The sequence below is a fragment of the Pseudophryne corroboree genome, chromosome 2, assembly GCF_028390025.1.
Source record: "Pseudophryne corroboree isolate aPseCor3 chromosome 2, aPseCor3.hap2, whole genome shotgun sequence".
NCBI lineage: Eukaryota > Metazoa > Chordata > Amphibia > Anura > Myobatrachidae > Pseudophryne > Pseudophryne corroboree.
Window position 1 is genome coordinate 537,929,094 of NC_086445.1, and position 24,966 is coordinate 537,954,059.

Here is a 24,966-nt window from a genome sequence, read left to right on the forward strand (position 1 = left end):
ACTGTGGGGGGCATTTGTATACCTGGCACTGTGGGGTCATCTGTATACCTGGCACTGTGGGGGCATCTGTATACCTGGCACTGTGGGGGGCATCTGTATACCTGGCACTGTGAGGGGCATTTGTATACCTGGAACTGTGGAGGGCATTTGTATACCTGGCACTGTGGGGGCAATTGTGGATCTGGCACCGCACTATTGGGGCATATGTGTATCACGTCCCATTTTAACTGGCCACACCCATTTTTTTGTCGCGTGCGCGCCTCCAGCGCGCACACACAGTACCTCTAAGGGGCAGACCTACTGGGGGGGCAGGGTAATTTTTTAAGTTGAGAATTTTTGTATGGCCCCCGAAGGATTTTATAAATATCCAAATGGCCCTCGGTAGAAAAAAGGTTCCCCACCCCTGATCTAGATTCTATACCTGTGGTGCATTTTAGTTTTGCAGTTTGCTGACAGTGACCACCAGTATATATAGCAGTACGGTACGGAAGGCCACTGCTCTACCTACCTCTGTGTCAAGTATACTATCCATCTAGATTCTATACCTGTGGTGCATTTTAGTTTTGCAGTTTGCTGACAGTGACCACCAGTATATATAGCAGTACGGTACGGAAGGCCACTGCTCTACCTACCTCTGTGTCGTCAAGTATACTATCCATCTAGATTCTATACCCGTGGTGCATTTTAGTTTTGCAGTTTGCCGACAGTGACCACCAGTATATATAGCAGTACGGTACGGAAGGCCACTGCTCTACCTACCTCTGTGTCGTCAAGTATACTATCCATCTAGATTCTATACCTGTGGTGCATTTTAGTTTTGCAGTTTGCTGACAGTGACCACCAGTATATATAGCAGTACGGTACGGAAGGCCACTGCTCTACCTACCTCTGTGTCGTCAAGTATACTATCCATCTAGATTCTATACCTGTGGTGCATTTTAGTTTTGCAGTTTGCGGACAGTGACCACCAGTATATATAGCAGTACGGTACGGAAGGCCACTGCTCTACCTACCTCTGTGTCAAGTATACTATCCATCTAGATCACAGGTTCTCAAACTCGGTCCTCAGGACCCCACACAGTGCATGTTTTGCAGGTCTCCTCACAAAATCACAAGTGAAATAATTAGCTCCACCTGCGGACCTTTTACAATGTGTCAGTGAGTAATTAAAACACCTGTGCACCTGCTGGGTTACCTGCAAAACATGCACTGTGTGGGGTCCTGAGGACCGAGTTTGAGAACCTCTGATCTAGATTCTATACCTGTGGTGCATTTTAGTTTTTGCAGTTTGCTGACAGTGACCACCAGTATATATAGCAGTACGGTACGGAAGGCCACTGCTCTACCTACCTCTGTGTCGTCAAGTATACTATCCATCTAGATTCTATACCTGTGGTGCATTTTAGTTTTGCAGTTTGCTGACAGTGACCACCAGTATATATAGCAGTACGGTACGGAAGGCCACTGCTCTACCTACCTCTGTGTCAAGTATACTATCCATCTAGATTCTATACCTGTGGTGCATTTTAGTTTTGCAGTTTGCGGACAGTGACCACCTGTATATATAGCAGTACGGTATGGAAGGCCACTGCTCTACCTACCTCTGTGTCGTCAAGTATACTATCCATCTAGATTCTATACCTGTGGTGCATTTTAGTTTTGCAGTTTGCTGACAGTGACCACCAGTATATATAGCAGTACGGTACGGAAGGCCACTGCTCTACCTACCTCTATGTCAAGTATACTATCCATCTAGATTCTATACCTGTGGTGCATTTTAGTTTTGCAGTTTGCTGACAGTGACCACCAGTATATATAGCAGTACGGTACGGAAGGCCACTGCTCTACCTACCTCTGTGTCGTCAAGTATACTATCCATCTAGATTCTATACCTGTGGTGCATTTTAGTTTTGCAGTTTGCGGACAGTGACCACCAGTATATATAGCAGTACGGTACGGAAGGCCACTGCTCTACCTACCTCTGTGTCAAGTATACTATCCATCTAGATTCTATACCTGTGGTGCATTTTAGTTTTTGCAGTTTGCTGACAGTGACCACCAGTATATATAGCAGTACGGTACGGAAGGCCACTGCTCTACCTACCTCTGTGTCGTCAAGTATACTATCCATCTAGATTCTATACCTGTGGTGCATTTTAGTTTTGCAGTTTGCTGACAGTGACCACCAGTATATATAGCAGTACGGTACGGAAGGCCACTGCTCTACCTACCTCTGTGTCAAGTATACTATCCATCTAGATTCTATACCTGTGGTGCATTTTAGTTTTGCAGTTTGCAGACAGTGACCACCAGTATATATAGCAGTACGGTACGGAAGGCCACTGCTCTACCTACCTCTGTGTCGTCAAGTATACTATCCATCTAGATTCTATACCTGTGGTGCATTTTAGTTTTGCAGTTTGCTGACAGTGACCACCAGTATATATAGCAGTACGGTACGGAAGGCCACTGCTCTACCTACCTCTATGTCAAGTATACTATCCATCTAGATTCTATACCTGTGGTGCATTTTAGTTTTGCAGTTTGCTGACAGTGACCACCAGTATATATAGCAGTACGGTACGGAAGGCCACTGCTCTACCTACCTCTGTGTCGTCAAGTATACTATACATCCATATCTGTGGTGCATTTCAGTTTTGCACAGTATATAGTAGGCCATTGCTATTGATACTGGCATATAATTCCACACATTAAAAAATGGAGAACAAAAATGTGGAGGGTAAAATAGGGAAAGATCAAGATCCACTTCCACCTCGTGCTGAAGCTGCTGCCACTAGTTATGGCCGAGACGATGAAATGCAATCAACGTCGTCTGCCAAAGCCGATGCCCAATGTCATAGTAGAGAGCATGTAAAATCCAAAACACTAAAGTTCAGTAAAATGACCCAAAAATCTAAATTAAAAGCGTCTGAGGAGAAGCGTAAACTTGCCTATATGCCATTTACGACACAGAGTGGCAAGGAACGGCTGAGGCCCTGGCCTATGTTCTTGGCTATTGGTTCAGCTTCACATGAGGATGGAAGCACTCATCCTCTCGCTAGAAAACTGCAGTGCCACTCCTAGATGGGCCAGGTGTTTGTGTCGCCCACTTGGGTCGCTTAGCTTAGTCACACAGCTACCTCATTGCGCCTCTTTTTTGCTTTGCATCATGTGCTGTTTGGGGACTATTTTTTTGAAGTGCCATCCTGTCTGACACTGCAGTGCCACTCCTAGATGGGCCAGGTGTTTGTGTCGGCCACTTGGGTCGCTTAGCTTAGTTATCCAGCGACCTCCGTGCAAATTTTAGGACTAAAAATAATATTGTGAGGTGTGATGTGTTCAGAATAGACTGAAAATAAGTGGAAAATAAGAATTTACTTACCGATAATTCTATTTCTCATAGTCCGTAGTGGATGCTGGGAACTCCGTAAGGACCATGGGGAATAGCGGCTCCGCAGGAGACTGAGCACAAATAGAAAGCTTTAGTACTACCTGGTGTGCACTGGCTCCTCCCTCTATGACCCTCCTCCAAGCCTCAGTTAGGATACTGTGCCCGGACGAGCGTACACAATAAGGAAGGATTTTGAATCCCGGGTAAGACTCATACCAGCCACACCAATTACACCGTATAACTTGTGACCTGAACCCAGTTAACAGTATGATAAACAGAGGAGCCTCTAGAAAAGATGGCTCACTACAACAATAACCCGATTTAGTTAACAATAACTATGTACAAGTATTGCAGACAATCCGCACTTGGGATGGGCGCCCAGCATCCACTACGGACTATGAGAAATAGAATTATCGGTAAGTAAATTCTTATTTTCTCTGACGTCCTAGTGGATGCTGGGAACTCCGTAAGGACCATGGGGATTATACCAAAGCTCCCAAACGGGCGGGAGAGTGCGGATGACTCTGCAGCACCGAATGAGAGAACTCCAGGTCCTCCTCAGCCAGGGTATCAAATTTGTAGAATTTAGCAAACGTGTTTGCCCCTGACCAAGTAGTTGCTCGGCAAAGTTGTAAAGCCGAGACCCCTCGGGCGGCCGCCCAAGATGAGCCCACTTTCCGTGTGGAATGGGCTTTTACAGATTTTGGCTGTGGCAGGCCTGCCACAGAATGTGCAAGCTGAATTGTACTACAAATCCAACGAGCAATAGTCTGCTTAGAAGCAGGAGCACCCAGCTTGTTGGGTGCATACAGGATAAACAGCGAGTCAGATTTTCTGACTCCAGCCGTCCTGGAAACGTATATTTTCAGGGCCCTGACTACGTCCAGTAACTTGGAGTCCTCCAAGTCCCTAGTAGCCGCAGGTACCACAATAGGCTGGTTCAGGTGAAACGCTGAAACCACCTTAGGGAGAAATTGAGGACGAGTCCTCAATTCTGCCCTGTCCGTATGAAAAATTAGGTAAGGGCTTTTATAGGATAAAGCCGCCATTTCTGACACGCGCCTGGCTGAAGCCAGGGCCAATAGCATTACCACTTTCCATGTGAGATACTTTAAGTCCACAGTGGTGAGTGGTTCAAACCAATGTGATTTTAGGAACCCCAAAACCACATTGAGATCCCAAGGTGCCACTGGAGGCACAAAAGGAGGCTGTATATGCAGCACCCCTTTGACAAACGTCTGAACTTCAGGAACTGAAGCCAGTTCTTTTTGGAAGAAGATCGACAGGGCCGAAATTTGAACCTTAATGGACCCTAATTTTAGGCCCATAGACAGTCCTGTTTGCAGGAAATGCAGGAAACGACCCAGTTGAAATTCCTCTGTAGGGGCCTTCCTGGCCTCGCACCACGCAACATATTTACGCCAAATACGGTGATAATGCTGCGCGGTTACATCCTTCCTGGCTTTTATCAGGATAGGGATGACCTCATCCGGAATGCCTTTTTCCTTCAGGATCCGGCGTTCAACCGCCATGCCGTCAAACGCAGCCGCGGTAAGTCTTGGAACAGACAGGGTCCCTGCTGGAGCAGGTCCCTTCGTAGAGGTAGAGGCCTCGGGTCCTCCGTGAGCATCTCTTGAAGTTCCGGGTACCAAGTCCTTCTTGGCCAATCCGGAGCCACGAGTATAGTCCTTACTCCTCTCCTTCTTATGATTCTCAGTACCTTGGGTATGAGAGGCAGAGGAGGGAACACATACACTGACTGGTACACCCACGGTGTTACCAGAGCGTCCACAGCTATTGCCTGAGGGTCCCGTGACCTGGCGCATTACCTGTCTAGTTTTTTGTTGAGGCGTGACGCCATCATGTCCACCTTTGGTTTTTCCCAACGGTTCACAATCATGTGGAAGACTTCTGGGTGAAGTCCCCACTCTCCCGGGTGGAGGTCGTGCCTGCTGAGGAAGTCTGCTTCCCAGTTGTCCACTCCCGGTATGAACACTGCTGACAGTGCTATCACATGATTTTCCGCCCAGCGAAGAATCCTTGCAACTTCTGCCATTGCCCTCCTGCTTCTTGTGCCGCCCTGTCTGTTTACGTGGGCGACTGCCGTGATGTTGTCTGACTGAATCAGCACCGGCTGACCTTGAAGCAGAGGTCGTGCTAGGCTTAGAGCATTGTAGATGGCCCTTAGCTCCAGGATATTTATGTGGAGTGATGTCTCCAGGCTTGACCACAAGCCCTGGAAATTTCTTCCTTGTGTGACTGCTCCCCAGCCTCTCAGGCTGGCATCCGTAGTCACCAGGACCCAGTCCTGAATGCCGAATCTGCGGCCCTCTAGAAGATGAGCCCTCTGCAACCACCACAGAAGAGACACCCTTGTCCTTGGAGACAGGGTTATCCGCTGATGCATCTGAAGATGCGATCCGGACCATTTGTCCAGCAGATCCCAATGGAACGTTCTTGCGTGGAATCTGCCGAATGGAATCGCTTCGTAGGAAGCTACCATCTTTCCCAAGACTCTTGTGCATTGATGCACTGAGACTTGCCCCGGTTTCAGGAGGTTTCTGACCAGTTCGGATAACTCCCTGGCTTTCTCCTCCGGAAGGAACACCTTTTTCTGGACTGTGTCCAGAATCATCCCTAGGAACAGAAGACGTGTTGTCGGAACCAGCTGCGATTTTGGGATATTTAGAATCCAGCCGTGCTGCCGAAGCACTACCTGAGATAGGGCTACTCCGACTACTAACTGTTCTCTGGATCTTGCTCTTATCAGGAGATCGTCCAAGTAAGGGATAATTAAAATGCCTTTTCTTCGAAGAAGAATCATCATTTCGGCCATTACCTTGGTAAAGACCCGAGGTGCCGTGGATAATCCAAACGGCAGCGTCTGAAACTGATAGTGACAGTTTTGTACTACAAACCTGAGGTACCCTTGATGAGAAGGGTAAATGGGGACATGGAGGTAGGCATCTTTGATGTCCAGAGACACCATATAGTCCCCCTCTTCCAGGTTCGCGATCACTGCTCTGAGTGACTCCATCTTGAATTTGAACCTCTGTATGTAAGTGTTCAAAGACTTCAGATTTAAAATTGGTCTCACCGAGCCGTCCGGCTTCGGTACCACAAACAGCGTGGAATAATACCCCTTCCCTTGTTGCAGGAGGGGTACCTTGATTATCACCTGCTGGGAATACAGCTTGTGAACTGCCTCCAATACTGCCTCCCTGTCGGAGGGAGACGTTGGTAAAGCAGACTTCAGGAACCGGCGAGGGGGAGACGTCTCGAACTCCAATTTGTACCCCTGAGATACTACTTGCAGGATCCAGGGGTCCACTTGCGAGTGAGCCCACTGCGCGCTGAAATTCTTGAGACGGGCCCCCACCGTACCTGAGTCCGCTTGTAAGGCCCCAGCGTCATGCTGAGGACTTGGCAGAAGCGGGGGAGGGCTTTTGTTCCTGGGAAGTGGCTGTCTGTTGCAGTCTTTTTCCCCTTCCTCTGCCCCGGGGCAGAAAAGAGGAACCTTTTGCCCGCTTGCCCTTATGGGGACGAAAGGACTGAGCCGGATAAGACGGCGTCTTCTTATGTTGAGAGGTTACCTGGGGTAAAAATGTGGATTTCCCAGCAGTTGCCGTGGCCACCAGGTCCGATAGACCGACCCCAAATAACTCCTCCCCTTTATAAGGCAATATTTCCATATGCCGTTTAGAGTCCGCATCACCTGACCACTGTCGCGTCCATAATCCTCTTCTGGCAGAAATGGACAGCACACTCACTCTTAAAGCCAGAGTGGAAATATCCCTCTGTGCATCTCGCATATATAGAAATGCATCTTTTAAATGCTCTATAGTCAACAATATACTGTCCCTATCCAGGGTATCAATATTTTCAGTCAGGGAATCCGACCAAGCCACCCCAGCGCTGCACATCCAGGCTGAGGCGATTGCTGGTCGCAGTATAACACCAGTATGTGTGTATATACTTTTAAGGATATTCTCCAGTTTTCTGTCACCTGGTTCCTTGAGGGCGGCCGTATCAGGAGACGGTAACGCCACTTGTTTTGATAAGCGTGTGAGCGCTTTATCCACTCTAGGGGGTGTTTCCCAACGCGCCCTAACCTCTGGCGGGAAAGGGTATAATGCCAATAACTTTTTTTAAATTATCAGTTTTTTATCGGGGAAAACCCACGCTGCATCACACACCTCATTTAATTCGTCTGATTCAGGAAAAACTACAGGTAGTTTTTTCACACCCCACATAATACCCTTTTTAGTGGTACTTGCAGTATCAGAAATGTTTAACACCTCTCTCATTGCCGTGATCATGTAACGTGTGGCCCTACTGGAAGTCACGTTTGTCTCCTCACCGTCGACACTGGAGTCAGTATCCGTGTCGACGTCAGTATCCACCACCTGAGGTAACGGCCTTTTTAGAGACCCTGATGGTTTTTGAGACGCCTGGACAGGGACCAGCTGATTAGTCGGCTGTCTCATGTCATCAACCGTCTTTTGTAAGGAGCTGACACTGTCACGTAAATCCTTCCATAAAGCCATCCACTCAGGTGTCGACTCCTTAGGGGGTGACATCTCTATTATAGGCAATTGCCCCGCCTCCACATCATTTTCCTCCTCATACATGTCGACACAAACGTACCGACACACAGCACACGCACAGGGAATGCTCTGATAGAGGACAGGACCCCACTAGCCCTTTGGGGAGACAGAGGGAGAGTATGCCAGCACACACCAGAGCGCTATATATAGATATAGGGACAACCTTATATAAGTGTTTCTCCCTTATAGCTGCTGTATTGTTAATCACCCGCCAATTAGTGCCCCCCTCTCTTTTTTACCCTGTTTCTGTAGTGCAGGACTGCAGGGGAGAGTCAGGGAGACGTCCTTCCAGCGGAGCTGTGAGGGAAAATGGCGCCTGTGTGCTGAGGAGATAGGCTCCGCCCCCTTCTCGGCGGCCTTTCTCCCGCTTTTTTGTGAAAATCTGGCAGGGGTTAAAATTCATCCATATAGCCCAGGAGCTATATGTGATGTATTTTTAGCCAGCCAAGGTGTTTCTATTGCTGCTCAGGGCGCCCCCCCCCTAGCGCCCTGCACCCTCAGTGACCGGAGTGTGAAGTGTGCTGAGAAGCAATGGCGCACAGCTGCAGTGCTGTGCGCTACCTTGTGGAAGACAGGATGTCTTCTGCCGCCGATTTGCCGGACTCTTCTTGCTTCTGGCTCTGTAAGGGGGCCGGCGGCGCGGCTCCAGGACCGAGCTCCAAGACTGGGCCTGTGAGCTGTCCCTCTGGAGCTAATGGTGTCCAGTAGCCAAGAAGCCCAATCCACTCTGCACGCAGGTGAGTTCGCTTCTTCTCCCCTTAATCCCTCGATGCAGTGAGCCTGTTGCCAGCAGGACTCACTGAAAATAAAAAACCTAAACTAAAACTTTCACTAAGAAGCTCAGGAGAGCCCCTAGTGTGCACCCTTCTCGTTCGGGCACAAAAATCTAACTGAGGCTTGGAGGAGGGTCATAGGGGGAGGAGCCAGTGCACACCAGGTAGTACTAAAGCTTTCTATTTGTGCCCAGTCTCCTGCGGAGCCGCTATTCCCCATGGTCCTTACGGAGTTCCCAGCATCCACTAGGACGTCAGAGAAATTATGGTTATTGAGGTTAATAATACTATGGGATCAAAATGACCCCCAAATTCTATGATTTAAGCTGTTTTTGAGGGGTTTTTGTAAAAAAAAACCAAATCCAAAACACACCCGAATCCGGCAAAATATTTTCAGGGAGGTTTTGCCAAAACGCGTCCGAATCCAAAACACGGCCCCAAACCGAATACAAAACCAAAACCCAAAAAATTTCCGGTGCACATCACTAGTTAGAAGGATCAAGTCCTGAATCCCGAACCTGCGGCCCTCCAGAAGGTGAGGTAACTGCAGCCACCAGAGGAGTGAAATCCTGGCCTTTGGCGACAGACGTATTCTCTGTTGCATGTGTAGATGGGATCCTGACCACTTGTCCAGGAGATCCAGTTGGAAGGACAGAGCATGAAACCTCCCATACTGCAGAGCTTCGTAAGAGGCCACCATCTTTCCCAGAAGGCGAATGCACTGATAAACAGACACCCAGCCTGGCCCAGGACATCCTGGACCATTGTTTGCATCACCAACGCTTTTTCCTCTGGAAGAAACACCCTCTGCACATCCGTGCCGAGGATCATTTCCAGAAAGGACAAACTCCTGGTTGGTTCCAATTGTGATTTTGGGAGATTCATGATCCAACCGGGGCCCTCATTCCGAGTTGTTCGCTCGCAAGGCGAATGTAGCAGAGTTACACACGCTAAGCCGCCGCCTACTGGGAGTGAATCTTAGCTTCTTAAAATTGCGACCGACGTACGCGCAATATTGCGATTACAAACGAGTTAGCAGTTTCTGAGTAGCTTCAGACTTACTCTGCCTGTGCGATCTGTTCAGTGCTTTTCGTTCCTGGCTGACGTCATAAACACACCCAGCGTTCGCCCAGGCACTCCCACCGTTTCTCCGGCCACTCCTGCGTTTTTTCCGGAAACGGTAGCGTTTCCAGCCACACGCCCCTAAAACGCCGTGCATCCGCCCAGTAACACCCATTTCCTGTCAATCACAATGCGAACGTCGGAGCGATGAAAATGCCGTGAGTAAACTTACTTTCTTCATAGTAAAGTTACTTGGCGCAGTCGCAGTGCGAACATTGCGCATGCACACTAAGAGAATTCTCACTGCGATGCGATGAAAAACTCCGAGCGAACAACTCGGAATGAGGGCCCATGTTCCCTGAGAAAAGTATCACAATTGTACAAATTGCATCCACAGGTTATCCCACTTATTATATTGTGGAATCCCCCGTGCATGCGATCGGGCGCCAGCAAGTCCTGAAAGAGTAAAGATTCTTAACTAAAACACCAATAGGTACTGCTGCTCCTAGTTATGAGGATAATTGCGTTCCTTACCTAATTAACCAGAAAAAACACTTTGCAAGGGAAAAAACCCCTGCAAAAAACCAGGAGCGCTGTGCCTATCAGTTAAACCAAACAAAATTAATATATCACACTATACACTAGATCCTTAAAATGTAAAACATTTTCTTGTTTTTATTTTTATCATAAACATATATATGTGTAATGAATGCTGCAGCATATATTAAAAAAATATTAATAAAATTAATATCACATATTCCATATACAATTCAATTCCCTAAATACTCAATGTTGTTCCTTTCAAATAAGCATTAGTCCATCGAGAATGTCCAATCCACATATATATATATTTCTCACTGAGTTTTGTGGGTTCTATTCGCTTAATTCTCACGTATATGGCTGCTTCCAAAATTTGTGTAATTTATGTATCTAGAGGCTTGATCATTGAATATGACAATAAAGTCCCGAACTACTCAGAGTGCTGAGTTTATATGTGTGCACACATTTTTCTTGAAGTAGAGAAATTATAATAAATATAGCGTTAATAATTTTCACACATTGTTGAAATCAGTTCACCTCCAAGGTATTAAAGTGCTTAATATTGATCATCAGGCTCCCTCTATTGATGGTATACCTATAATTACAGGTAGATTGGATTTCTTTCAAGTGTCCTGATGTATTGTCTCAGTGTTCAGGCTCCCTCTGCTGGTATCAGCCCGAATTGCATACACACTGGACGGATCCTATCCACAGCACAATACCAGTCAAGCAGGTGATCGTTTCTCACACGGTCCCTGGAAACGCATTTCTCCGCCTTAACACACCCGCAGCGGCTTCCTCAGTTCCCTGAGAAGCTGGGTCGTGAGAGCTGTGAACCGTAACAGCTTCTCCTTGGATGAAGCTTTTATCAGCAGATCATCCAGGTACAGAATTATATTCACCCCCTGCCTGCGGATAACCTTAATTTCCGCCATCACCTTGGTGAACACCCTTGGTGCCGTAGAGAGGCCGAATGACAGGGCCTGGAACTGAAAATGACAGTCCAACAGTGCGAATCGGAGATAAGCTTGATGCGGCAGCCAAATCGGAATGTGGAGGTATGAATCCTTGATATCCAGGGATACCAGGAATTCCCCCTCTTCCAGACCAGATATCCCTGCCCTAAGAGACTCCATTTTGAACTTGAACTCCCTTAGAAAGGGGTTTAGTGATTTTAAGTTCAGAATGGGCCTGACCGAACCATCCGGTTTCGGTACCACGAAAAGGTTCAAATAGTAACCAGTGTTTTGCATTTGTGGAGGGACTGGTACAATGACCTGTACCTCCACTAACTTCTGGATGGCTCTCTCTAGGGTAGCCCTGTCTGCCAGCAAAGCTGGCAAGCCGGCTTTGAAGAACCGATGAGGGAGATCTTGAAATTCCAGCCGGTACACAATATCTAGTACCCAAGGGTCCAGGCCTGATGACACCCAGACGTGACTAAAATGTCTGAGCCTCGCCCCCACCTCTAGGCTGCGCTGTACACCGTCATGTGGAGGACGTTGGCGTGCCTGAAGCAGGCTTCTGTTCCTGTGAACCCGCCGCAGCAGGTTTTTTTATTTTGGACGGCCACCTCTAATGAAGGTGTTGGACGGTTTGGCCTTTTCTCTGTTTAGTAACCCGAAAGGACTGTGATGCAAGTGAAGAAAAAGGTTTATTCGTAGCAGGAGCTGCTGAGGGAAGAAAAGGGGACTTACCCGCTGTAGCCGTGGAGATCTACACATCCAACGTTTCCCCAAAGAGAGCCTGACCTGTGTAGGGTAGGGTCTCCACCCCTCTCCTGGATTCTGCGTCAAAAGACCACTGGTGCAGCCACAGTCCTCGACGAGCTGAGACAGGCATGGAAGAAATTCCTGCAGCCATTGAACCCAGGTCTTTCATGGATTCCACCATAAAACCTGCAGAATACTGAATGTTATGGAGAAACAATTCAACGTCACTCTTATCTAACGTATCCAAATCCTCAAGTAACGTGCCCAACCACTTTACTATACCTTTGGAAATCCATGCACAGGCAATAGTAGGATGGAGTATCGCCCCTGAAGCCGTATATATGTATTTGAGCATATTATCAATTTTGCGATCAGCCGGCTCCTTTATCCTGATCCTGGGACAGGTAAAACCAGCTTTTTCGAGAGTCTGGATACAGACGCGTCCACTATGGGTGGGTTTTCCCATTTCTTCATATCCTCCTCCGGGAAGGGGAAAGCAACCAGAACCTTCCTAGGGATCTGGATTTTTTTTCTTTGGGTTTTCCCATGCTTTTTCAAAAATAGCATTTAATTCTTTGGACGCAGGGAAGGTTAGCGAGGCTTTTTTATTGGCAGTTAAGTAAGCCTCCTCAACCTGTTCAGGTGTTGTGTCAGTAATATTAACACATCTCTAATAGCCTCTATCATCATCTGCACCCCTTTAGCAAGAGATGCGGCCTCCCTGAGCACGTCCCCATCTCAGTCTGCCATGTCAGAGTCTGTATCCGTGTAGTCTTGCATGATCTGGGCAAGAGCACGTTTGTAGGAACCTACAGAGGGGGGTCCTGAGGTAACAGAACTGGACCAAACTGCCATAGAATTCTATAAAACATGAATTGCAAATTCATTCTGAGCAACAAATCTGAGAAATCATAATTTTGATAGAGGATAACCACTCAGGCTCCCTTGCTGGTATCTGCGCTACAACAGTGCAATCCGGATTACATGGAATGAGATCATCCTGAGAGGACATATTCTCAGCCACATATGACACAGAGCCCCTGGACATAGCTAACTGGAGACCCCAAACACTCCACACACACAGGGTAGGCTAGACAGAGAATGGTAAGAGAGACACAGAGTTTGGAACCCACACACAGCGCTGTTTTAGATAAAGGATACCACTTACCAGCGCTCACTGTGTACTGTAATAGTTACACAGATCTAATTCACCGCCTCCCCTCTTCTACAACCTCCTGGTACCGCACAGGATAGCTGGAGTTGCTTGGAGGAATAGCTCTGTCAGCGTCTGTGTACAGGCTGAAGGCAGGAAAATGGCGCTGAACGCTGCTGGGTCCGCTCTGATGAGAAGCTCCGCCCCTTGAGCACCCGTCTTCCCACACAAATTCTTTATACTGGCCTGAGGACACAGTCACTAGGCGGAGGATTCCGTCCCCTGTGAGCGTCTGAGTACGGAGGATTCTGATGCTAGCCTGGGGATTCAGTCTCCGGTTAGAGTCTGTGACCAGTGTAGGGTATTAAGACGCTGGCTCAGGACGCCCCTCAAAGCGCCAACACTGTGTGCCGCTGAGCCTTCCCGGAACGCAGCCACTCAGAGCTGCGGTCCTACCCTTGTGCCACCATATTTCGCCTCTTCTGTTTTTCTGGCTCTGTAAGGGGGTGGCGGCATGCTGCCGGGGTGAGCGATCCCCTGTGGCGGGGAACGTTCGATCCCCTCAGGACCTCAGTGTCCTGCCAGCGGAGATAGTTGCTCAGACCCCGCAGGGCGGACATTATTCTCCCCCTTAGTCCCTCGAAGCAGGGAGGCTGTTTCCAGCAGCCTCCCTGTAAAATAAAAACTCTAAAATAAACTTTTACTAAAGAAGCTCTGTAGAGCTCCCCTAGCTGTAACTAGCTCCTCCGGGCACATTTTCTAAACTGGGTCTGGTAGGAGGAGCATACAGGGAGGAGCCAGCCCACACACTCAAACTCTTGAAGTGCCAATGGCTCCTAGTGGACCAGTCTATACCCGATGGTACTAATATTGACTCCAGCATCCTCTAGGACGTAAGAAAAAGTAAGAGAAAGTTGTATACTTGTGTAGGAGAAAAAATTGAGGGGATTCCACACAAGATTCTTCAAATACGTTTGAACCATAATTGAAATAAATAATATCAGTGCTGGGTCCGTGTACTGGATAACAGTCATACTACTAGCGTTGGTAGGGTTCCTAGAGTCATATGTAATGAACATGTAAATCAACCAGAGGGGAAAACAAACACATGATTTTTGTGGGGGACTCTTTAGCCATGGATATTTTAAGAGCAATTTACACTATAAAGGGAATGCCATTCCAAGTCCAAATGCTTGCAAGTAGTGCATTCTCAGATTTGTCCTCAAACACTATAATTATTACATACTTATTCAAAGTCTTGGATTTGTTTACATCTGTCTGTACATTTTCCAAAGAGTTTTCTTGTTCTATCCTCTTTGTATGGCGCTACAGAAAGCTTGTTGCACCTTTATCAATAAACATAATAGTTGTTATTGTCCAAATGCTGAGATTCTGACCTTGTAGTGGACACTGCTGTGTGTGCCTTGCCAACCTGTGTGACCCTTCAAATACCCTTTGAAGGGTCAAGTCCAGCAATAACCCTCATTTTTACAGAGGAGTAATTACAGATTTGTATTTGCAATGTAAAAGAAGCCTGGAAACAGATCATTACATGACAAACATCCTTCTTTTAGCCCTGATAGCTGTCATTAGGACACAGGCAAAAGTATTTAATTAACCCAACAAGAATACTTATCTAGTATATCGGAAGCTAAGCGAATATTTGACCAACTTTCTGTGAAAATAATGTAATGAAAAAATGCAATATGGAGCCCCCACCTCATGATAGTATGAACCAGAATCAGCCCATTCAACATATGACAGAAACCCCAGGTAATGTGGGCTCCAGGAATGGATAGAGCTAGGTCTTTACTAGAGCAGTAGCTCCTAAAGTAACAGTTAAAAGATTAACTATTATTGTGGAACTACAAGTCCTCGCAACGCATGGAAGCCCTTGATTGCTTGCGTCATGGTGATGTTTTGGAAGTACAAATGACAGCTTGCTGGGGACTTCCAACGTCTACTACCCCTGGCACTCACCAAACCAGGGGTGAGAGTTACTGAAATTATTACAAACCAAATGTAACATTAGGATGATGTAGGATAGTTATTAGGAGAATTGAGAATTGAATGCGTCACACAAAATATTGAGACGTTAGCATGATCACACAGGAAAGGGAAGGGCAGCTGTACTGAAACACTCATCTGCATTCACATCTGCTGACTGTCCTGGCAGTTTGCGGATTCAAATGGCAATCACACAGGTGGAAGGAAGGGGGGGGGGGGGTTACATTCATCATCTTTTAGTTCACAGAATGTTCCAATACGAAAAATGCTGTGCAGAATATAAGCATCTATAGATAAAATAAAGCACAACTGTTGGAATATAGAACCAGGATTTATTTATATTCAACGATACTACCTACATTTGTCATAATTGTGAAACAGTCTTCGTGCCTCTCTCGCAGAACAGGACAATGTCTTTGGTACCTAAGTGCTGGAATCCATAAGTAACCACATTAGAGCCTCCAACGCTGGACATCAAAAGCTTTTTAGCACAGCCCCCATTCCATAACAAAACAAAAACTGAAATGTAGTAAAGTAGCAGCAGTGTACTGTTTAACATTACTTTCACTACTATACGATGAACTCGGATATTCGTTTTTCTTTTAAGAAATGTTTTAAACCAGAGTCTTTGGAATTTGTTATATTTAAAATGAGCATTTGTAAATTCATTTAGAAGATGGGATACGTTTTGCATAATTCCTCTTCGGATTAGGATGTGGAATCTCCTTGCAAGGCACAACAAAGTGTACTGTAGAGTAGCTAACTGTTAATAGTGCCAGTATTCAATTTCAAGAAGTTATTTTATAAGCCTCAACACAGACAATGTGGTCTTTACAAATATAAGCAAAAGTCCAATGTTTGTTGGGCACTGAAAGAAAAGAGGTTACACTGGCCGCTATATTTGTGTATAATAGTCCACAGCAATGACTTAGCCAAAAGCATAGTGATAATGAAACACTTCCATTCACCAATAAAATGGATTATACAGTAGGCATATACAGTATGTGTGCAACAACACAAAGCAATGCTTGGAATAGAGGCATTCAGCAAATGGGAATACTGAAAATATACTGGTGCAACACAGGAGGTTTCGCTCAACAAGATTTCAGTTTGGTGGTATTCGCAGCAGCAAACCATAATTAATCAGGGGAATAGTAGATAATACTTCTGCAAACAGGCCATACGCTGTACTGAATTATTCCATGTTAGAATCTGAATCTCATATCGTAAACGGGAGTGAGGAAACGGTGTGCAACAAGGCTAGAGATTTAAAGTCATTAATCTTTTGTGCAGTAAAATAGTGATTTTGTGAATTTGGAGTAAAAAAGCCAACATCTCCAATTCACAATTTAAGGACACCCATTGTAAAGGCCACTAGTCACCAACACATCAGAGACCGTAGTTTTGTGCCTCAGGGACATCACTGTAGCTTCACCTATATAGGCAACAGGTGCACTTCAGCTACTAACCGACTGAGGGATTCCGTAACAATTAAAAACAGGATTCTATTTAAACCCCTTTAACGACGATCCTTATGACATTGCTCAAAACAATAATCGCCTACATTGAAACCTTACATGCAATGGTAGCAGAAGGCCAATACTGAATTGCAACAAGGCCTTAAACTGTGCTACTGCTCCTCCTCCTTCTGCTACAATTTAAATGTAATCTCATTTATTTAAAATAAAACTCCTGACACAACAAATTCACTTGTAGTATGTTTTTACTGTGCTCTGCTAACGTGGGTAAGAGACATTAGGCTTGCAGTCCAGTTGAAAAATTTAAATGTCTACAAAACAAATTTATGCAATGATCGTATAGTGTAAATATTATACACAAAAGTAAAAAAAAAAAACTTTTTTTTTTAATTAAATTCTTTAAAATTAACTAGGACAATTGAGTGCCTAACACCACATGAAACGCCTTTCTGCATGAGCTGACTGCAGAATGGACCTGTCTCCAGGATGAGTCACTAGAAGTGTGGAAAGGACATGGTAAACTACTTCTTTTTGTAATTATGTCATAACACAGAGTGCTCATTTTATCCCCTTGTACAGGGAAGGTTGCCCAAAACAATAATAGTAAAAGCAGAGTTTGGGTGTGTAAGGTGGTTATAAAAGTGGAAGTACTTGTATAAAAGGAATGAGGACATTAGATACAAAGCATCCCCCCCCCCCCCCCCCCCCCAGCTGTACTATTCGGCGGCGGCAGCAGACTGAAGAGGTGGTGGTGTTGCAATCTGTGGTATATTCTGCACACACACATCACTGCTGCTCAGTTCTACATTCTCACTACTGGTGGCTGCTGTACAGCTGATACAATCGTCTGGTGGGGTCTCTGCAGAAGTGGCTGGAGGTCCACTTAGACCTTGCACCTTCTTGTTCAGATCATTCCGTTCGGTCTGTAATGCCCGGCAGAGTTTCTCTAGCCTTTGGATCTTGGCCTGTAAAGCCTCTTGCTCTTTGTCACGTAGAGTTTTCTAAAAGAGAATTCCAAAGTCATTTTATAGTTTAATTGTAGCTCACATACAGTAGCCATATGCATGGTAGAGCCTCTTCAGAAAGCTGAAATGATAGTCATTTAAATTGTTACGAAATCTGTATGATACAATTTATTTTTAATGACCTATTGCATCATCATAGTGCACTAAGCCATAGCGCATTCACAACGTCAGGCTTCACAAAATGTAACCTGAAACAATGAGAAAAGATGTTTGTGGAGTTTCTACCACAATGACATGTACAGCCTGCTTTATAGGTAGGAGCACATCCAGCTAAAGGATGTAAACCTGCACCTGGTAAAAAGCGGTTGTCTTTCCAAGGGTACTTTATGCACTTACAAGCATGCAAAGCAAGTATTTCCCTGCATGCTGACCTAAACCACGCCCCCTATTCCATTATGCATATAAATGTAAATAAATTAAATAACTTTACTATCTAATGCTTTCCACTAAAGGATAAATACACTTCTAACAGACTGACTTATTGTTGCTCATCTGACATACAACAGATCTTTAATGTGGATACATTTGTTTCTGATGCACCAACCTGAACAAAACGATTCTCATATCCTGGTGCAAAATGCAAACCTGCCCAGAATAATAACCAGAGGTTAAAGTGGGACGTTTAAAACTCTTAATAAATGATGTATGTTAATAATACTGTTAAGAAACCAATGTTTTTTTTAAATGTTACCCAATGTAAATGTTTATAGCACATTAGCTCTGCAAAGCAAGTAGAGCCCCTCCACCCCTAAAACCACCTTTTATTTACTACAGGCAAGTTCTGGGTTAACAACTGCATACAAGTTTGGGAGTGAGGTGTTCATAAGCAAAGAATGATCTGTACAGTTTTACAGACAGAAGACCTGCTGTGCGCAGAAAATATCCCCTGCAATCAGAACTTCCTCTCAAATATCTGTGATGCTACTAAGATCCTGGGCAAATGTTTGTAAGTCTTCTTTAGGTTACAGGCAGGGCCGGCCCGCCCATTACGCGGAGTACGCACATGAGTAATGCGCCACAGTTAGGAGGGCGCTGGCAGTCCATGCTGCATACCGCCAGCTCCGGCAGTGGCAGCTCCTACGTGAGGAGCGCTAGCTAGTGAGGGATACTGTCTGTCGATGAGTGACAGGCCGGCCCCCATAGTTGTAAGTGACAGTATGAAGACTGAGGTGGAGTGTGCAGCAACGGCTGTCAACAGAGCTTGAAAAGTGCACGGGAGCCCCCACTGCCGCTGTGTTCTGTGCACCAGCCTGGACTTCTCCCCTGTGGAGGGGAGTATGGTCCCCAGCCAGTCGGGGAAGGCGAGAGCCTGCAGATGCACAGGCACTATGCTAATGTCTGTGCTTCTCCTTCTGCTGCATCGGGCTCTCTTACTGCTGTGCATGGAGCGGTCACTCCGTGCACAGGTATCGAGATTTTCTCCCAAACTTTGAGGACTTCTCCCATGTTAGTGTTAGGACCCAGGAGGCAGTGCAGGTTTTGTATGTGTCACCCACAAGCTCCCCTGTCACCCACTATCTCCATCACCTTTGCCACCCAGTCACGCACTTTCTCCCTGTCACTGACAATCTCCCTGTACCCCTGGGGGTGCTATCGTGTGGACACGCCCCTTCCTTGTGCGCCCACACCTCTTAGAATTTGATCCCATCAAGGGGCGCTAAATTCTAAACTCGCTTACCGAAAAAATTAACCTCGGGCTGGCCCTGGTTATAGGACCCTCATTTAACAAGTGTCTCACCTCCTCAGCCATCACGAGTAGAGCCTTATTACTGCTCTCCCATCGGGACCGGTACATAGTTGTCTCCTTCTCTAACTTCTTTATCTTCTTTGTCATCTGTAAGACAACGAGCAATAAGAAAACAGAAAGACATCTTACACTGATGGAATAGAGAGCAGACAAATTTCCCACAGCAGCTAATTAAAGTTCACCTTTTCCATTTCCTGTTTGAAGGTTGTGAAGACCTCATTGCTTTTAGAAAGTGTGTTTTGAAACTCCTCAAATTTCTCTGTGTATAGAGCCAGCTGGATGAACCAAGAAAAAAAAAAAACCCAGGATGATGAAGAGTTACAATGACAAATAGAACTGTAGCATATATCAGTAAGGATTTCTCTTGATTATATCCATTCCTGATGTGAGCACTTTACCATGCCAAAGCTGATCTAACTAGGGGCTTTATGTGCTTGACAAACATGCATAATTACAATTTCCATGCAAGTGCATGATTAAAGCTTAGAACGTGGTAAAAATGAGGATTACTTGCTGCTTGAGGTGAGTCTCCTGTTGTTTCATGAGCTCACACATTCTTTGGGATTCCACTGCTTCTTTGAGGAGCTGTAGATGGAAATAAGTGTGTTGATTAGAGTGTAACAGGAGACCACTGATAAAATACTTTACAATTAGCGGACTATACACAAATCTTAAAGTTAAATATCACCCATTCTACCAACTGACCAACCCATAGTAACCACCACCTTTCCTTTCACTTCACCACACACAGCCTCTCTCTTAGCAGGATTGACAAATGTAAGAACGCTGAAAAAGGGATCTACAATATTTAACTAAAATCCATCCTTAATTCTTTCCCCATCTCTGTCCTGGTTGGGACAGACTGGGTGTGTTTGGTCAGGGGGCGCGGCGGAAGAGACAGGACAAAGATTATATATATTTTGAACCAAACATGTCACCTCCTCACAAGCCTCGCAATAGCACTTGGACCTCTCAACATGCCTGTTTAATACCCATATGATTCTCCACATAATCTATACACATACAAACATCCCACTTCCACCAAAATAAACTTTTCCCCATCAGTTTTATGGAGATTTTAGTATAACATCAGCAACTCCAGTCAGGGCCCTGAGACATTAAGTGGGACTGGGTGATACAGGGGGTAATGGGAAAACCTGAGAGGCATGGCCAAGTCCCTTCAGAAAAATAAATCGAAAATACCATTGTGGTGGGCGCCACGGAGGGTTAAAATTGGGATTTTTGTTTACTTACCGTAAAATCTCTCTCTCTGAGTCCATCTGGGGGACGCTGCGCCGTTACTTGTGGGTTAGAGGTGTGTGGTAGTGGAGTTTGGCACAGAATCTAAAGCTGACTCCTCCCCCCTCTAACCCCTCCCATCTCCTTCCTGCTCAGCCATATTCAGTTAACGTTTAGCCAAGCCAAAGGAGATAGACCAGAATAAAAAAATTAACCAATTAAACCAGACAAACTATGGGAGGGATCGCAGCGTCCCCCAGATGGACTCAGAGAAAGAGATTTTACGGTAAGTAAACAAAAATCCCAATTTCTCTGTCCTCCATCTGGGGGACGCTGCGCCGTTACTTGTGGGATTTCCCAAAGCAAGCTAATGAGAGGAGGGAGACGGTGACGGCATAGCCGTCTTCAATATACGACGCCCAACAGAGGCAGTCTCCAAACCAAAAGTATGAAAACGATAAAACTTTGTGAAAGTATGAACTGACGACCAGGTCGCTGCTCTGCACAGTTGCTCAACAGATGCACCACCGCGAACAGCCCAAGAGGCTCCAACAGCTCTAGTCGAATGAGCCCTAATTGAGTCAGGAACCGAAACATGAGAAGACAGGTAAGCCTGTCTTATGGCCGAAGTTATCCAACGGGCCACAGTATTTTTGGAGGCCGGCCAACCTCGTTTTGGAACATCAATTAAAACCAGTAAGTTATCCGTGCGACGGAATGACTCTGTGCGAGACAAATAGATACGCAAGGCTCGAACCACATCCAGAAGAGCCAAATGAGAGTCCTCCCCAGAAGAAGATGTCGGAGTAAAGGCAGGAAGTACAATGTCCTGATTTAAATGGAATGCTGAAACAACCTTTGGGAGGAAAGAAGGTTTAGTCCGTAGAACCACCCGGTTCTCATGAAACACTAACAAGGGGGGTCTGCAAGAAAGGGCCGCCAACTCAGATACTCGTCTAGCTGAGGCAATAGCCAACAGAAAAACAACTTTCTGTGTCAGATAACGGAGCTCAACTGATTCTAAAGGTTCAAATGGAGAGGTCTGAAGAGCCGTAAGGACCAAGTTTAAATCCCAGGGAGGAACCGGAGGGACAAAAGGTGGTTGAATCCGAAGTACTCCCTGCAGGAATGTTTGAACCTCTGGAATATTTGCTAGTTTCTTCTGAAAAAGAACCGATAAAGCTGAAACCTGACCCTTTAGTGAAGAAAGCTTTAGGCCCTTGTCGAGACCCTCCTGAAGGAAAGAGAGTAGGCGAGGTAGTCTAAACAAATGCGGAGTCAGTCTCCGTTTTTCGCACCATGCAATGTAAATACGCCATATTCTATGGCAAATGCCTGAGGTCACCGGTTTCCTAGCTCGAATCATCGTCTGGACAACCGATCGAGAAAGACCTTTTGCCTTCAAAATCTTGGATTCAAGAGCCAAGCCGTCAAAGCCATCCGATGTAAATCTGGGTGGCGACAAGGCCCTTGAAGAAGCAGATCTGGTCGCAGAGGTAGACGAAAGGGATCTCCGACTACCATACTGCGCAGAAGAGTGTACCATTGTCGACGCGGCCAATCTGGAGTCACTAGAATCACTGCGAGACCCTCTCGCCGAATGCGTTGGAGTAGACGCGGAATCAGTGGGATTGGCGGAAACACATATCCCAGTTGAAATTGCCATGGGGCAGTAAGAGCATCGATCAGGATTGCCTGTGGATCCTGAGTCCTTGCTCCGTAGTGAGGAAGTTTCGCGTTGAGGCGAGACGCCATCAGGTCTATGTCTGGCATTCCCCATCGATCCACTAGAGAGAGAAACACTTCCTGATGAAGTTCCCATTCCCCCGGATGAATCGTGTGACGACTCAAAAAGTCTGCTTCCCAGTTTTCGACTCCTGGAATGTGGATCGCGGAGATCACCGGAACCCAGCGTTCCGCCCACGCGAGGATCTGAGCGACCTCTCTCATTGTGGACCAACTGCGAGTTCCTCCCTGTTTGTTGATGTAAGCCACTGCGGTGGCATTGTCGGACTGCACCCGAACTGGTTGACCCTGCACCATGGTTTGAATGCGAATGAGTGCATACCGAATCGCCCTTAGTTCCAGAATGTTGATTTGCAATTTTGACTCCTGATTGCTCCAGCGTCCCTGGAAGTGATGAGTCTGGAAAACTGCCCCCCAACCACTGAGGCTTGCGTCCGTGGTGACCATCATCCAAGACCAGATTGTGAACGGTGCACCCTTTTTCAAATTGTGACTGTGAAGCCACCAGTGAAGAGACTGACGAGTCTTTATCGACAAGCGGATCAACTGCAATTCGAGACGTGGTTCCGTCCGAGTCCAACAGTTGAGAATCTGCGTTTGAAGAGGACGGGCATGAAATCTGGCATATGGAACTGCCTCGAAGGAGGATACCATTTTGCCCAACACCTGCATACATCTGAGGACCGACACTACTGGTAAGTGTAACAGGGTTCGGATTCTCGACTGCAGATCCTGAATCTTGTCCGCAGGAAGAAACACCTTCTGGCTGTTGGTGTCGAATAAAAGTCCCAGAAAAATCATCTTCTGAGAAGGGAGTAGAGATGACTTTGGAAAGTTGATTATCCACCCGAACGATTGTAGAGTCTCCATTGTTAACTGCAGGTTCTGAGTGAGAATCTCCGCTGACGGTGCCTTGACCAACAGGTCGTCCAAATATGGAGTGATGTTGACCCTTTGGCAACGAAGAACTGCGACTACATGGCCTAAGACCTTTGTAAAAACTCGGGGAGCCGTAGAAAGACCAAAGGGAAGAGCTTGAAACTGAAAATGCTCCGGCCCGATTGCAAATCTCAACAGAGACTGATGTCCTATCCAAATCGGGACATGTAAGTAGGCGTCTTTTATGTCTATTGAAGCCAAATATTCCCCTGGCTCCATGGCGGCGATAATTGAGCGAATGGATTCCATCTTGAATTTTTGGGTTGAGAGATACGGGTTGAGAGCCTTCAGATTCAGAATGGGCCGAAACGAACCATCCGGCTTGTCCACAAGAAAAAGACCTGAGTAAAACCCCCGCCCCCTTTGATGAGAGGGAACCGGAATGATTACTCCATTTTGTAAGAGGTTTGTGATTGCCTGAAGAAGAGCTTGCCGTCTGGAGGGATCGTCTGGGAGAGGTGTTATGAATAGTCGGGTTGGGACCGTCTCTTCGAAATCCAACATATATCCTCTGGAAATGACCCCCATTACCCACCGATCCGGTTTCGATAGGAGCCACACTTCCCTGAACTGAAGTAACCGGGCCCCAACCTTCATTGATCCCTCCAGGGGACCTGAGACGTCATGCCTCAGGTTTGTCGGCAGGCTTACTGGCCGGTCTGCGAATAGCCTGATATCCTCTTCCTCTGAAAGAGCCCCTTCTTGGGAATCTGGAGGAAGCACGAAAGGATTGGAAGTTACCTCTGCCCTGCGTACGAAAGGACCGAAACCTTGTAGGTTTTGGTTTGTGAGGTGCAGATGGAAGGAAAGGGCTCTTTCCTCCAGTAGAATCTGAAATAATCTTCTTTAACTCTGATCCAAAAAGGAACTCACCTTCAAAAGGCACAGCCGTCAATGTTTGCTTTGAGTCAGAATCAGCATTCCAAACTCTAAGCCACAAAGAGCGTCTTGCAGATACTGTCAAGGCTGAAACCCGGGTCTGTAGCGCAACCGAATCCAACAAGGCTTCACCCACATAAGTGAGTGCCTCCGAAATCTGTTCCGCTACGTGAATGGCTTCCGACGGATCATCCGACTGCATTCCCGATACCACCTGTGCAAGCCATTCATCCACGGCCTTAAGTACCCAGGCACTCGCCAGTACTGGACGGAGAGAAACACCTGATAAAGAAAACATAGATTTTAGTAATGCTTCAATCTTTCTATCAGTAGCGTCTTTTAAGGTCACAGACTGTACCGACGGAATAACCGTAGCTTTTGCTAGATGTGAAATAGGAGCATCTACCTTAGGGGCCGTCTCCCAAAATTTCGTATCTTCCTCTGTAAAAGGATATAGAAATCTTAACTTTTTAGGCGCCTGAAAACGAGAATCCGGTTTAAGCCAGGGTTCTTTTAAAATATCCGCAAAGTGAGAATAAGAAGGGAAGGCCGTAACCTGTCTCTTTTGTCGTTTGAAGAAGGGGGAAGGAGTTTCCTCTACCACCGTGTCCTGAATATTAAGAGTCTGACGAATGGCTTCTATTAACAATCTAACACCTGAACTAGTA

General features: G+C 46.3%; 2 protein-coding genes across 2 annotated transcripts in view; both read right to left on the reverse strand.

The window, feature by feature from the left end:
• Positions 1 to 16,950: 16,950 nt before the first annotated feature.
• TXLNA (taxilin alpha) overlaps positions 16,951 to 24,966 on the reverse strand; it is a 44,053-nt gene continuing 36,037 nt past the window's right edge. The window contains exons 8-11 of the mRNA XM_063954242.1: positions 20,006 to 20,080; positions 19,678 to 19,770; positions 19,487 to 19,582; positions 16,951 to 17,724 (exon numbers count right to left, since the gene is read on the reverse strand). Of these exons, the coding sequence (XP_063810312.1) occupies positions 17,440 to 17,724; positions 19,487 to 19,582; positions 19,678 to 19,770; positions 20,006 to 20,080 (549 nt within the window). The 3' untranslated portion in view covers positions 16,951 to 17,439. The remainder of the gene's footprint in view (positions 17,725 to 19,486; positions 19,583 to 19,677; positions 19,771 to 20,005; positions 20,081 to 24,966) is intronic.
• LOC135034189 (uncharacterized) overlaps positions 22,133 to 24,966 on the reverse strand; it is a 3,806-nt gene continuing 972 nt past the window's right edge. The window contains exons 1-2 of the mRNA XM_063954241.1: positions 24,293 to 24,966; positions 22,133 to 24,129 (exon numbers count right to left, since the gene is read on the reverse strand). The exon at positions 24,293 to 24,966 is cut by the window's right edge and continues 972 nt beyond it. Of these exons, the coding sequence (XP_063810311.1) occupies positions 22,136 to 24,129; positions 24,293 to 24,966 (2,668 nt within the window). The 3' untranslated portion in view covers positions 22,133 to 22,135. The remainder of the gene's footprint in view (positions 24,130 to 24,292) is intronic.